Source organism: Mus musculus, chromosome 11, assembly GCF_000001635.26.
Source record: "Mus musculus strain C57BL/6J chromosome 11, GRCm38.p6 C57BL/6J".
NCBI lineage: Eukaryota > Metazoa > Chordata > Mammalia > Rodentia > Muridae > Mus > Mus musculus.
The window spans coordinates 55,491,133-55,505,557 of NC_000077.6; the positions used below are offsets into that span (position 1 = coordinate 55,491,133).

The window sequence follows — 14,425 nt, forward strand, 5'->3', positions numbered from 1 at the left end:
AGGGTTTCTCTGTGTATCCCTGGCTGTCCTGGAACTCACTTTGTAGACCAGGCTGGCCTCGAACTCAGAAATCTGCCTGCCTCTGCCTCCCGAGTGCTGGGATTAAAGGCATGTGCCACCACGCCCAGCTCAATATTTCCCTTTTTATGGTTGAGGGAACAGCTTTAGAAATTTTGAACAGCCACTAAGTAGGATGGTTGGGTTTTGGTTCCCGTGTGTCTGAATTCACAAGAGAAATCTTTGAGTTATATCATCATGAGGATTTGGATTAGTATTCTTGCATAAGAGTTATGACATTTTAAATACTACTGCAGTTGAAACTACTGTGCCTCTAAATGGTTGAAGTGTTCTGTCTTTGGCATCAAAGACTTTTCCTTCCTTCTTCCCTTTTCTCTCTCTTTCTTTCTGTGGGTGACCGTCTGGTGGTAAGGATGGATATTTTAACAATGTCTACGAGGTTCTTTACAACTGTACAATCAGGATTTCAAACAGTTGGTGATATCACAGATGATATTGGCTGTCATGAATGCTTTTGGCACTTAGCAGTCTCTGATCTTCTCAGTGGTTAGTAGAAGCCAACTCCTGCTGTGAAACAGAAATGTTTCTAGACTTTGCCAGATGTCTGCTGGGGGCAAAATCTCCCATAGCTGAGAACCACTGGTATAGTGATTTTTGTTTTTGTTTTTGTTTTTGAGGGTACAGTCTTTCATGGCAGATAGTGGGAAATGAGGAGGCTGGCCACATTGCATTTGAAGCTGGAAACAGATGAATGCTCACAGTTCAGTTTTTTTATAAGTCTGAATAACTGAAAACTTGTTGCTGACATTGCAGGGCTCTGTTGCCAACAAATTCTATGTTCACAACGACATCTTCAGGTACCAAGATGAGGTCTTCGGTGGCTTTGTCACAGAGCCTCAAGAGGGTAAGTGTGAGTCTGTTTTCATGGTTACTTGTGTGGCATCAGACTGCCTTGAGAGGTCTCTTGTTACACTGTATTTTATGAATCAGCAGTGTGAGGGGTCTACAGGGATTTTATTGTTGGGAAGAGACACCATGACCAAGGCAAGTCTTACAAAGGCAAACATTCATGGGGGGCTGGCTTAGTTTCAGAAGTTCATTCCATTATCATCATGGCAGAAAGTGTGCAGTATGTAGACAGACATGATGCTGAAGAGCCCAGAGTTCAGCATCTAGAATCAGAAGGCATCCTGGAAGAGGCTGATTCTACACTGGTAGAGAGCTTGAACATAGGAGACCTCAGAGCCTGTCTATACAGTGACATTGTTCCTTCAGCAAGGTCATGTCTATTCCAATTAGGCCATACTTTCTAATAGTGCCACTCCCTATGGCCAAGCATTGAAACTGGAGGCTACACCTCTTCAAACCACCACACCTAGTTAATGTGAATGGTTAGTTACTCTTGGGTCAAAAGCAAGCCAGTTAGCATGGCTCAGTGCAGAATACCATGCAGAAGGCCTGATATACCTGTGTTGCACTGAGTGGTGGTGAAAGTATGCCATCTTATTAGGGAGCCCCAGTCTTGTAGAATGGGTAGTGGGAGTACCTGCCTTTGGCTCTCCAGTTTCAATTCTGTTCTCAAGCTTTTTGCTGTTTAAAGTGTAGAAGGTGCCTAGAAGAGAGGGCAGACCAGGGTGCAGCATCAGACCTGTGGGGGAATATAGTCTCTGTGTGTCCTGAGCTCTAAATATATAGACCCGTTAGGTTCAGTCCTTCCTTCTGTAGGCTGACTTCACCCTCCCTACACCCATTGTTTGTCTCTGGGGTATAGACCCAGGGGAGAGCATCCTACCACCCTGATGAGAACCATGTGACCACAGCATGGTAGCAAGGACTGAATTCTCATTGTTCTCTAGCCTCAGTTTACTTGGGGCATGTGTGCCTTCCAGGTGGACCTTTGTAATAAACGGGGCCTCTGCACTCTTCACTCCTGTATACTTGGTTTATTCAGCCAAGGCAAAAGTAAAGCTGCTGAGTGCAGTGCAGAATGACCTCCCCGACTCAGAGCAATTCTGAAGCCTGTGGCAGGCATTTCACTTTCTCTGTTGCTGTGATAAATAAACTTTGGAAAGAATTTTTTTTTTCCCCTCACAGTTTAAGGGGGAATAAAGTATCTTGGGGAGGCATGATGACAGGAAAGATTTAAAGAACCTTTTTTTTTTTTTAAAGATTCAGTGTTCTTAATTAAAATGCTTAATCTTTCCCTTAAAGTCTGCCATGGCTTTACCAGGTTGCCGTGCTTTTAAGTTTGTGACTATAAAGTGATTGTAGTTATTTTACATCTCTTCCTTTCTTAGAATCCGAGGAAGAAGTAGAAGAACCTGAAGAAAGACAGCAGACACCAGAGGTGGTGCCTGATGATTCTGGAACTTTCTATGATCAGACTGTCAGGTAAGGAAACTTCTCTTCACTTGCCCAGGCTCGCAATAAGAATGTGGATTAGCTGGAGACAGACGTGTCTTCTAGGGTTGATTTCAGGAGGTGAGCAGAGTCTGGATCCGTGGAGAGAGATTGGCAAGTATGTGCCAGCTAAGTCAGATGTGGAGACATGCCTGTAATTCCAGTGTTCCAGAGGCTGAGGCAAGGGGATTGCTGTGAGTTTGAACGTTGCCTGCATGGGCTCAGCAACAAAACTATGGTAGTTTTCTGGGAAAATATTTTAATTGTGTTATTTCTTAATAACTAGCAATATGCAACTTTTACTTATTTTATAGGAGATACTATGGAAAGTGTTGAATGTGTATGGTTTAGGTTGCTAATTGTTTTGAAGACAGGTGCTCACCATGTAGCTGAGGCTAAGCCTGGAACATCTGTCTGAGTGTTCGAGATGCTGGGATTGTAGGCACGCACACATATATCAGAAGAGTTCATTTAACTAGAGTAATAAAATGTCGAAGCCATAAGCTGAGTAATAATGAATTTATAGTCCAGCCCTGCAGCTCAGAGGAAGCGGCGTGGCATAGGATGACCTGAGTTAGGTTCCTGGAACCCCGTGTTAGAAAGAGAGAATTGACCTTGAGGATCTTTTCTGCCCTCCACGTGTGTGCCGTGAATTTCAGGCTGTCCTGAGGGCTGGAGAGACTGCTCAGCTGTGATAGGCACTGGCTGCTTTTGCAGAAGATTTGAGTTTAGTTCTCACCACTCACATGGTACCTTAGTACTTCTTTAACTCGAGTTGCAGGAATCATGTTTTTGGTGCACTGTATACTCTTAAAAACATGTATACACTTAAAAACATGTAGACATATAAAAATACTATTTTTAAGAGGACAGTTTTGGCCTACATGACAAAAACCCTTGTTTAAAATTTTCTCATGACCTCAAATAATGAGTGTGATGTTGTCTTAGTTTTTTATGTTCCTGATAGGCCACTGAGCCACGATTGTTCCAGATGTCAGTGCTCAGTGTTCAATCAAGTGTTTATCAAGGTGTGGTCAAACCTGTTCATGCTAGGCTGAGAGTGAAGATGTGTTTTACGGAAGACCTACTTACTGAGGTCAGGTATCAGGAGGGAGAACAAGGCCAGGGACAGCGTTCCTTGGCAGCTGGTATGGGAATATAACCACTGTTCTTGGTCATAACTGATGTCTTCTCTTCCAGAACTCCTGGTGCATGGAGTTTGTTAAAGATTGATTTATCTACGTGTTATATGTATGTGGGTGTTCTGTGTGCATGTGCTTCTGCACATCAGAAAAGGGCATTGGATCACATAGGCAGTCAGGACCCCAGAAAGAAAGATCTTAGCCACTAAGCCACTTCTCCAGTCCCCTTGTGTATTTCTATGGGGCTTGTGTGTGGTTAAAGCCACAGATGATGACATTTACTATATTTTGAGACTGACTTGCCTTACTTGGCTTGCTGGGCCTGTGCTAGGCCTCAGAGAGTTTGATCTTTCTCTAGCCCATTCAATACAAGGGTTTTGTGATACATATATTAATAAGCTAATTAACATTAACTGAAAACCACTTGATTCTGTTTTGATCATTATATTTATCAGAATTTAGCCATCAACCTCTTGTCCTGAGACTCTCTGGAGTCATTAGATGGCTCAGAGTATCTGGGTGAGTCCCAGAGACAGGTCAAATTTTCCATTCCATGACAGCAATGACTTGGAGGAGCATTTAGAGGAGCCTGTAGTGGAACCAGAACCGGAGCCAGAGCCGGAGCCGGAGCCGGAACCTGTGTCCGACATTCAAGAGGACAAGCCTGAGGCTGCATTGGAAGAAGCTGCTCCCGACGATGTGCAGAAGAGCACTTCCCCGGCCCCGGCTGATGTGGCCCCGGCACAGGAGGACTTGAGGGTATGGGTTGTGGCTTAGCACTGTATTGCTGTCTTATTACCTGTTTGTTGTTGCTATGCTAAAGGTCAGCCCCAGGTTGTGGGTGGGAGAGTATGTGCCAGGCATGCCCCAGGCTGGCCTCAAACTCCAGACACAGCTGAGGCTGATTTGATTCTCTGGCTCCTATTTCCTATTTGTTGGGATTATATTTCTGTGTTGCCTTGCCTGATTTATAAGGCACTCAGGACTAAGCCCAGGAGTTTGTGCAAAAAAGCTGTTGCTAACTGAGCCATATATTTACTCTCTGCTAGTTTATTTATTTGAGACATGATTTCTCTGTGTAGCCTTGGCTGTTCTGGAACTTGCTCTGTAGGCCAGGCTGGCCTTGAACTCAGAAATCCAGAAATCCACTTACCTCTGCCTTTCAAGTGCTGGGCTTAAAGGCAGCCCCCCCTGCTAGTTTATTTTTAATTTTTTTCTTCGTTATAATTACTTAGTTGACTTTTACGATGATCTAGCTATTTAGCCCAGGCTGGCTTATCTTGGTCCCCTAAGTATCTGGATTATCGGGTGTAATGATAGGCAGGGCTGCTTCTAAGGCAGTTTGTGAGGTGGCAGATGCTTGTAGACTCCTGTCTGTGAGTGATGTAGAGGTGATGCGGAGCAGAAGTTAATGGCTCTTTGTCGCTCTGACATGTCCTGTTCTTCTCTAGACGTTTTCTTGGGCATCTGTGACGAGTAAGAACCTTCCTCCCAGTGGGGCTGTTCCAGTGACGGGGACACCACCTCATGTGGTCAAAGTGCCAGCGTCACAGGTAAGGGTCTGAATCTAGGACTTTGGGCAGATTTAACTATGCTTTGGACACGTGACTTAACAGGCTAAGAGAATGGGAGGGAGCCTGGTACACAGGGAGCAGATAGGAGGTGTTTCCCTGGGGTGTGTTGATTCATTGAGGACGGCAGCGCTGTGGTGAACTGCACAGTAGTAGTTAGAGTAGCACCTGACAGAAAGCAGGGGCTTCCTGATGTGTGTGAAGGTTTCTTTCTATGAGTGTGTGCATGCAGGTATAAGCCAGAGGCCAACTGCTGACAGTTTTCCTTGGGAGCTGTGTACTTTGGTGTGGTTTTTTTTTTTTTTTTGAGACAAGGTCTCTGTTGACCTGGAGCTCTCAGGTTAGGGGAGGTTGGCTGGCCTGTAAAACTTGGCGCTGCCTAGTAGTCTCACCTCCTTGGAGCCAGAATTGCTGTTTTTCTAGGTTCATAGTTTTGTTTAAGAAAATTGACAAGATGTGGGAGAGACAGCTCGGCTGTTAGAAGGAGCATTTACTGCCCTCGCAGAGAGAGGACTGGGTTCAATTTCCCAGTGTCATATGATGGCTTATGACTGTCTGAAACTCCAGTCCTAGGGATCTCATGTCCTCTTCTGCCTTCAGACGATGCATGAGTTTGAGTGCACAGAGACTCATGGATCACATACTTTTTAAACATTTACTCTTTGATTGTATGGTTATGGATATTTGCCTGCAAATTTGTTTGCATCGTGTCTGTCTTCTATCCTTGGAGGCCAGAAAATGGCACTGCAGTTATAGTTGTAAGAAACCAGGTGGGTTCTGGGACTTGAACTTGGATCCTCAGGAAGACCTACCAGTGCTCCTACCCTACACACATTTATTTTAAGTTATATATGTATATTGTTATAAACATATAAGATATGTATATACACACAGATAAACATATATATACATATATACATAAACATATATGTATGTATATATATATATATTTTTAAGTTAAAGTGTGCAGGGAGCATGGTTGGATTAATGTCTCAATGGTTAAGATCTTTCCTGTTCTTGAAGAGGATCTGGGTTTAATTGCCAGCACCGACATGGTGGCTTACAACCATCTATAACTCCAGTTCCAGCAGATCCGATGCCGCCTTCTGGCTTCTTCTGTCAAAACATACAGATGCATGAAAGCAAAACACTTAGACATGTTGGATAAAAAGGGGAAATGAAAAGCCAATGACAGAGCTGGTGAGGTGGCTCAGGGCATCAAAGGCACCTGAACTGGACACGAGGGACCCATTTGTGTGTGTATGTGTGTGTTATGCACGAACTCGTCCCCCCCCCCCTTCCAACACACACATACGAAATGTAAAAAGAAAAGATCAGATAAACTGCTTTGGCTTCTCACAAAGGTTGTTCTGTAACCCCCTTTTAGCCCCGTCCAGAATCTAAACCTGACTCTCAGATCCCACCACAAAGGCCTCAGAGAGATCAGAGAGTTCGAGAGCAGCGAATCAATATCCCTCCTCAGAGAGGACCCCGACCAAGTAAGAGCTCTGGTGACTTCTAGCTTGGGGTGGTTTTGAGATAAGAACTTTGAGATAAGATAAGGCCTGGCTGGGGCAATGGAACAACTTGGTTTTGGGCAGAGGGAAACTTGTTTGTGAAGAGTCCCTGAGTCTGTTTTGTCTCTTAAGTCCGTGAGGCTGGTGAACCAGGAGATGTGGAACCTCGAAGGATGGTGAGGCACCCTGACAGTCACCAGCTCTTCATTGGGAACCTGCCACATGAGGTTGACAAGTCGGAACTGAAGGATTTTTTCCAAAGTAGGTGCTGCTTCTCAGTGTGGCCATGAGTTCTTAGGCAGTGCCACCTAGTGGAGGTACAGGTGTAGTGTCAGGTCTTAGTGGTCTGTTTAGTCCTGGGCACAGTGAGTTTTGGGCTGAGTGTTCACTCAGTCATAACTTGTACTTCCCTTGATTGTGACACCAAGTGGAAAATTCCACTTGACCCCAGTGTCATGAGTTGTACGCACGCTATATTTATTGTTGTATAAAATTCCTTTACAGTGTTATACAAGGAACACATGAGACACAATGCCTTGCCCACTTGGATCATTTTTTTTAAGCTCTGATATTCAAAAACCCCACAGCTTTAAGAATTTATGATCTCAGTTTTAAGTATTCATCTAAGGAGCTTATCATTGAACTCTATTTTGCATTTTAATATGACATTTTAGCAATCAACTGCATTTAAGTTCCTAGTTCACCTCTGTCTGATCTAAACTGCATGTGGGTAAGCTGGGTGTCTGCAGAGAAGTTATGAGTGGTTTGCTCTTGCAGATTTTGGCAATGTGGTGGAGCTGCGCATCAACAGTGGTGGGAAGTTACCCAATTTCGGTTTTGTTGTGTTTGATGATTCTGAACCTGTTCAGAAGGTCCTTAGTAATAGGGTAAGCAAATTTTCATTTTGTGTGTGTGTGTGTGTGTGTGTGTGTTATATCTGTGGTTTTTGCTTGTGTGTATGTGTGTGTGCGTGTGCCAGGTGTGTGCAGTGCCTTAGGGGTGAGAAGAGTGGGAAACATGCCCTGGACATGGAGTTACCTATTGTGATAAGCTGTTCAGGCCCACCTCCCAGAAGTTGTGAAGTTGTGCTTGCTGGGGACGATGGCTCAGGTGCCTCTGCCCTCTTTCCATCTCACTGTGCTGCACTCTTCAGTCTGTGTGTTTATGTTTGTGGGGGCGCTGGGGCTGGGGTTTCAGCACTGGCTTGCTGAGTGTTGCTGTGTGTAGTGAGTGTACTCACGAGTGTAGTTGAGTGTCATTTTCCAGCTCGGAGGCCATGCCTTCCTTTCTCACCCCTAAATTGCAGGACTCTAGGAATTTTGTTTAAGTCAGTTTCATGGTGTTTTTACTTGAGAGGTACCAGTATTTTGCCTAAGTATGTGAGAAGGTTTTATTCTCAACGCTGTGGAGGCATCTGTATCATGGTGTTTCCTGAAGTTTGCTTTGGTTATTAGTCCAGTGATACTCATGCTTCAGGGCTGTTTACATCAGCACTTTTCTGCTTCTTGCATGGTTCACCATATCTGCATGCACCAGTCACACAGATGTTTTCTGAGCTCAGCACTTTGTGAGAACTAGTTGGTGGAAAGCTGCTTGCTCAGTAGGGTGACTTTGCTCACGTTTGATAGTCACGGTCAGGCGCTGATCTGAGTGTCTGCTTTCCTTGGTCCTCACACAGCCCATCATGTTCCGAGGCGCGGTCCGCCTGAATGTGGAAGAGAAGAAGACTCGAGCTGCCAGAGAAGGCGACCGCAGGGATAACCGCCTTCGGGGACCTGGAGGCCCCCGTGGTGGGCCGAGTGGTGGGATGAGAGGCCCTCCCCGCGGAGGCATGGTGCAGAAACCAGGCTTTGGCGTGGGCAGGGGGATTACAACTCCAAGGCAGTGAATTGCTTGGCTCTGATCTCCACACAGCACACAGCCCCGGCTCCTGCAGAATGGTGAATTCCTTTAACCAGCGTTTGGTGTCTCGGAATAGTCTATTATAAACTGCTTGAGTTTGTACAATTTTCATTTCGCTTGTGTTCATGGTGTGTGCTCCCAACCCCCTTTCCTCCCCTGACCCCTTAGTCCTTCATTCCCAGTTTTCCGGAATGATACTTTAGGAGGAATAGATTGTAAAGAGGGAAGACTGACCTTCCTGCTCACGCTGCGTATACAGACTGGACTTTCACGGCCATTCCCCAGAGGAGCGCGTCTCGGCTTCACTGACAGCGGAGGTTTCGTTATTGGGAGACACAGGATTTGATAAACATTTTGGAAGCAGGAAAAATCAAGTCACGACTCCTTTCTGGTGTGGAAAAATTGCCTTTTGGCACCTGGCGCTGGGTCCCTGCTGGTGTGGCTAACTGAATAAAAGGTGGTTGCAGACCTTTGTTCTTTTGACATGTGATTACCAAACAACTCTAAGCCTCCATTTTTACCATTGGATTTTAAATTGTGATGTAGCCTGTCAATGTCTAGAACACAGCTAAGGACTTTTGTTGACCTGTTAGAAATTTTTTTTTTTTTGAGGTAGAGTTTTTCATGTTTTATTTGTATTTGTAAAAAAAAGAAAAAGAAAAAAAAAGAAAAAAGAAAAAAGGACAAAAAATTCCCACAAGAAAACAAACCCCCAAATCTGATAACAAAAACCAAGCAAAACTGTGCCTTCTATTTATCTTTGATTCCGGTCGGTCCTGGCAATTGTTTAAAGAAAAGTAATAAAGATTCTAGATTTGTTTTCAGATTCAAAGTATGTGGGGGAACTGTAGAATTTTTTTGATCACGTGTATGTGTCGTGTTAACATTGTTCTGCCTTATCCTAAAATCACGCCCCAGACTGGGATGCTGCTGAGGAAGGTGCTTCTGTGAGGCCGGTGACCTCAGTGGCTCTGTGCGCCACGCTCTGCTCTGCTGTCTGTCAGGGTTCCTGCTGGGCCAGAAGAGAAATTTGGTTGAGTATCGGACTTGGCTAACGTGCTCTAGGGTCTGCATTTTTTTCTTTAAATCATAGCCATATGGTAAATTTTCTATTTTGTTACGGTTCTCTTTTACTGATGGACACGCAGTGGGTGTTTCTTGGAAAAAGGCCAATTTTTATTAAAATATTTCTGGAAGAAAACTTCATCTGGCAATGTAGACTGCTAAAACTCACTTCCCAGTGTTGTGTGTTGAGTGCTGTGTGTGACATGGGTGAAGGTTTTGTTCACACGAGCCTCTGTGGACAAGTCCCTATTAGTCTGTAGACAACCAGAGAGTGTGTGTGTGTGTGTGTGTGTGTGTGTGTGTGTGTGTGTGTGTGTGTGTGTGTCTTCATACATGGGCGTACCACAAGCATGCTTGTGAAAGTCAGGACAATTTGGGAGCCAGGCCTTATATTCCACTGTTTGAAACGGGCCCATAAGCCACAAACTTCTATGGGCTCCTGTGAGTCTCCAAGTGAGTCTTCTATGGCCTCTCGCTGTAAGGGCACAGGGATTTCAGGCATGTGCCACCATGTCTGGCTTTCCTGTGGCTTCTGGCGATTAGTCAGGTCTTCATACTTGCCCGTAGTGCTTTAGCCTCAGCCATCTCCCTAGCTCTCTGACTTTGGAACTGTCACAGATGTGTTCTGGTTTTGTTGTTAGAAAGAGTAGTTGGGATGAAAACGGTGTGAGGTTGTCAGGTTTGGTCTCGGTACCTCACAGATCTGAATATTGGCAGCATCTGCTTGTGAACTGAGGTAGCCAAGTCACATGACTGCTTTGGGGTCCGTTTAAACCACTTGTTTCAGGCATCGATAATGCAGACAGACGTGTGCAGCATGTACTTCTGTAGTAAAGCTTATGGTGACAAGAGAGACAACTGAGCCAGGCTTGGTGGCTCATGACAATAATCCCAGCACTCAGGAGGCAAAAGCTTGTGTGTGGTTCTGTGGGCTAACCTGGTCTGCGAAGCAAGTTCCAGTCCCACCAAGGTTGCATAGTGTGATTGTCAAAACCCCACATTACTTCTGAGAAAAGTCCAAGTGGTACCCAATGGCAGAGGCCTGTATAGTCTCAGACGCTAGAGGCCTCAGTCACAGGAAGATCTTTCAAGTTCTAGGCTAGTCTGGCCCATAAAATATTCTCTAAAAGTCTCAGTAACTCGGGTAGGTCTAAAAGTGATTTTCACAACTGAGTACTAAGTTGTGCATTTAGAAAAGAAGTTCTTCTTAGTCAGGAGTATTAACCTGATGAGGTGATTAATATTTGCAGTGCAAGGTGAGGGGGTGTCATGGGAGCATGGCAATGACCCACATTCTCTTGAGAACAAGGGTAACAATGATCTGAGAAATAGAGCAACCCGTGGGTGGGTTGGGATATGAAAGGCCCATTCTCTTCTACCTCAAATAAATGTGTAGCAGTACAGCTCTGTGTGTGTGTGTGTGTGTGCTCTCGCGCTCGTGCATGCTCGGGTGTGCATGTATAGGGATGTAGCAGTATTGCTTGTGACTGGTTAGGGAGTTGCTTCAGCCCTGCTTCCCAGCAGCGAGCAGCACTGGGGTGGGAGTGTGCTTTGGAAGGGCACAGGCCTGAACTTGGCAGCACATTTTGCACTGCTGGAAATCTGGATGTCAGTGACACCATGTGAAACCTAAACCTCAGAGCTTAAGAGGCACTCGTGGCCACACAAGAAAGCACAGGCTTTTTCCAGAAGTGCCTGACCCTCAACCTTCTCATGTCAAATTAAGATGCGATTTGTAGGGAAGACTCAGTAGATATTAAATTAAGATTTGATTTGTAGGGAAGACTCAGTAGATGGTTGTTAATGAGCTTAAGACCTAGGACTTGTGATGGGTATTTTAGCCAAGTGAGTCTTCGTGTTTTATGTGTACGTGTTTGGGTGAATGTTGGCCATGTGTGTAGGTGCCTGAGGATGCCTGTGGCCCCTTGGAGCTGGAGTTACAGGTGAGTGAGCCCTCCTACACAGGTGCTGGGAATCGAACTTATGTCCTGGAAGAGCAGCAAGATACTCTTAGGCAGGAGTCCCTGTTGTCAGACCTGTTGGAAGTAAGTAAATCTTAACCAAGACTTTGATTTGCTGTCACTGGGAGGTGGCATTCCTGTGCTTTGCCAGCTCAGCTGCCGCCTTGGAGCAGTGGGGACTGGAGAGTTGAAACAAGGGCCTGTGGCGAATGTTTAGTCCTGGTGCTCAGGAGACCAAGGTGAGAGGACTGAATCCAAAACCAGCCTCGATTACAAAGCCTGGCTCAAGGACAATACAGCAAAACAAGTGAACCCACTTAGTTAGGTTTTATGTCTGCCTTGAATTATGACCCAGTAATAAGGGGAAGAGATGGTGAGAAGCAGTTGAGCAATCAGGGCTTCCAGGAGCAGGCAGGGCCTCGGGCAATACCTACGGTATTGAGCCAAGGAGCCCATTTCCTGTCCAGTGCCTAGGGTGGAATTGCCCCCCCGAAGACCCAGGTGGCATTCAGAACATAGTAGCACCCCTGCTTAGTGAGCTTAGTTGCCCTCTACAGAGCTGCCCCCCCCCCCTCAGGGGATGAGTTTACTGTCTTAGCAAGCTGCATTTTATGAGCTATGGGGAAGGGGACAGGTGGTTCTGTGTGTGTGCAGGAGCTGTCCACCATGGTTTTTTGCTTTTTTTTTTTTGAGACGTCTCACTGTGTATTCCTAACTGTTCTGGAACTTGCTGCGTAGCTTAACCTCTTTTTAACTCACAGAGGTTTGCCTTCCTCTGCCTGCCAAATGCTGGTATTTAAGGCGTGTGCCACCACACCAGGCTCTACCTTGATTTTTTTTTTTTTTAATAAGGCTTCTCACCTGTTACTCTGATTAAGCTGTGATTAAGTCAGTGAGCTCCAGAAACCCACCCATCTGCCTCCGTGTGACACCATGTGTGTTCTACAGACTGAATTCGGGTCCTCACTTTACAGAGCAGTTTCTCCAGAGACCAGGTTTCTGTGTGTCCTGGAACTTGCTCTGTAGACAAGGCTGGCCTCACTCTCAGAGGCCCACCTGTCTCTGCCTGGTGGGATTAAAGGCATGCACCAACACCTCTTGGCTGCTAATGTGATGTTTTAATACCTAAAACTGCCACTTTCTCTGAGGTCCTTTGGCACTCTGTATTCTGTGCGTTGGTATTTTTGCCCCAGGGGCAGTGTTTTGGGTGGAAACATGCCCTGTTGCCAGGCTATGTATGTGCCATGTATGTATTACGAACTCACTGTTCCTTTTCATTTGACTCACACTTGTGGAATGACGAGTCCCCATGATACTCCCGGGTGTTCTGAGACCTTAGCTTCACGTGCCTTCTCCTCCTTGCACATGTGCCTGTGTGCCCCACCTCTCTCTCATGCTGGGTTTTGTCAAGACCTGTCCCCGTTGAGCACTGTAAGTGAACAGATTCACCCCCTTTCATTTTGTTTGTCCGTTTGTAGCTCTGTCGTATTCCTGTCATAAGCAGGGTCTTCCTAGAGGACTCTGCCTCTCTCATGGTTCAGCCTGGAGTTGGAATTACCACCGGGCTAGGTTGTGACTTCTTAAGGAACTGAGAAATGACACTTTGAAGTCCCCATGATGGTTGAGTCAGTGACTGGGGATAGCCGTCCATCAGTTTCAGATCCTGTGACGTTTCAGTACAGGAAGTTCTTGGGAGGCTGGGGCTTGAGAGGGGGGGGCATGTGTGAGGAGGAAGACCCTGGTCTAAGACTTTCTTCCTGCTTGTCCCTAGTCCATTTTAGGCATTATCCTCACAGAACAACTGATTTCTCACAAGCTCAATATTCAAGCTTCACCATGCTAGAAGAGAGTGGTCTGTTTCCTCCCTCCCTGCATCCAGGGTTCAGTTAAATCCCATCATCATACTACCTCAACAGACTTCCCCCTTCACTCCTCCCACCTCCAGGATCTTGCTGGTCTTTGCTTCATCTTTAGATTAATATTTTGGAAACAACTCTGGCCTTGTATCTCCCACACTGTTTTCTCTCACCAGTCCCATAGACTGTAAGCCCCCTGTGGCAGGTTCTATGAATGAGTCAGTCGCCTGTGTTAACCTACAATGGTACCTACCAATAAATATTCATGGCTGAACAAATGAATTCTCTTTTTTCAATGTGAAGTTCTTCAAGTGAAGGGCTTCTCACGTTGCACATAGATTTTTCTCGGGGGTACCTGAAAGATTTCAGAAGTTCTCACAAAATTGGCGACGTCTAACAATTAGGAGTTAACCACAGAAAATTTCAGAAAAACTTTAATTTTTTTCCATTAGAATTGGCATGGATATATGTCTATGGATGGCTCAATAAATATATTTCTATATACAGCACAGAAATTTTACATTCCATCTTCAAACTGCAGAAATAGATTTTTTTTACAAGCCCAAACCAAAACAAAGCAAAAATAACAAAACAAACCCTGTCATAACTTTAATGACTTCATGCAAAAAAAGAAGAAGGGGCCAGAGGGAATTGCTTCTTCAAGGTTGAATGTCCAATGAGAGGTAAAAATATTACTTTAAGGAAGCGGTTGCTTAGCACGCTGCTTAAGGTGGGAGCCAGACAGATCCTTAACTGCAGCTTTAAGGCCATACCTAGTTTATACATATATACAAAGAAGTTTCCATAGAAAACACACGCTCACATTCTCTTCTGGGAAAGGATGAGGAACTTCGTGAGAGTTAGTTGGACCCAAATTTCCAGGTCAATTGGAGCTGCTCCCCTGCCCCCTCGCTACTCTTCAATCTGCTTTGTCTATGTGGCTTGTGGAAACCTCTCCCATCATGGGTGATCATGCCCTTTGCAGCTCAGCCT

At 45.3% G+C, this 14,425-nt stretch overlaps 1 protein-coding gene and 1 non-coding gene across 4 annotated transcripts in view; both read left to right on the plus strand.

The window, feature by feature from the left end:
* G3bp1 (GTPase activating protein (SH3 domain) binding protein 1) overlaps nt 1-9,756 on the plus strand; it is a 31,232-nt gene extending 21,476 nt beyond the window's left edge. For 2 of the 3 annotated variants that reach the window (XM_030246042.1, XM_030246043.1), the window contains 8 exons: nt 832-922; nt 2,316-2,409; nt 4,121-4,319; nt 5,012-5,113; nt 6,519-6,630; nt 6,781-6,909; nt 7,426-7,535; nt 8,327-9,756. In XM_030246042.1, coding sequence (XP_030101902.1) covers nt 832-922; nt 2,316-2,409; nt 4,121-4,319; nt 5,012-5,113; nt 6,519-6,630; nt 6,781-6,909; nt 7,426-7,535; nt 8,327-8,536 — 1,047 coding nt within the window. In that variant the 3' untranslated portion in view covers nt 8,537-9,756. The remainder of the gene's footprint in view (nt 1-831; nt 923-2,315; nt 2,410-4,120; nt 4,320-5,011; nt 5,114-6,518; nt 6,631-6,780; nt 6,910-7,425; nt 7,536-8,326) is intronic. The other variant, NM_013716.2, reaches the window with a different exon arrangement.
* A 337-nt stretch (nt 9,757-10,093) lies between these two features.
* Mir7652 (microRNA 7652) lies at nt 10,094-10,149 on the plus strand. The gene has a single exon (NR_106112.1). It is a non-coding gene; the product is annotated as a microRNA 7652 (primary transcript).
* Nucleotides 10,150-14,425: the final 4,276 nt, after the last annotated feature.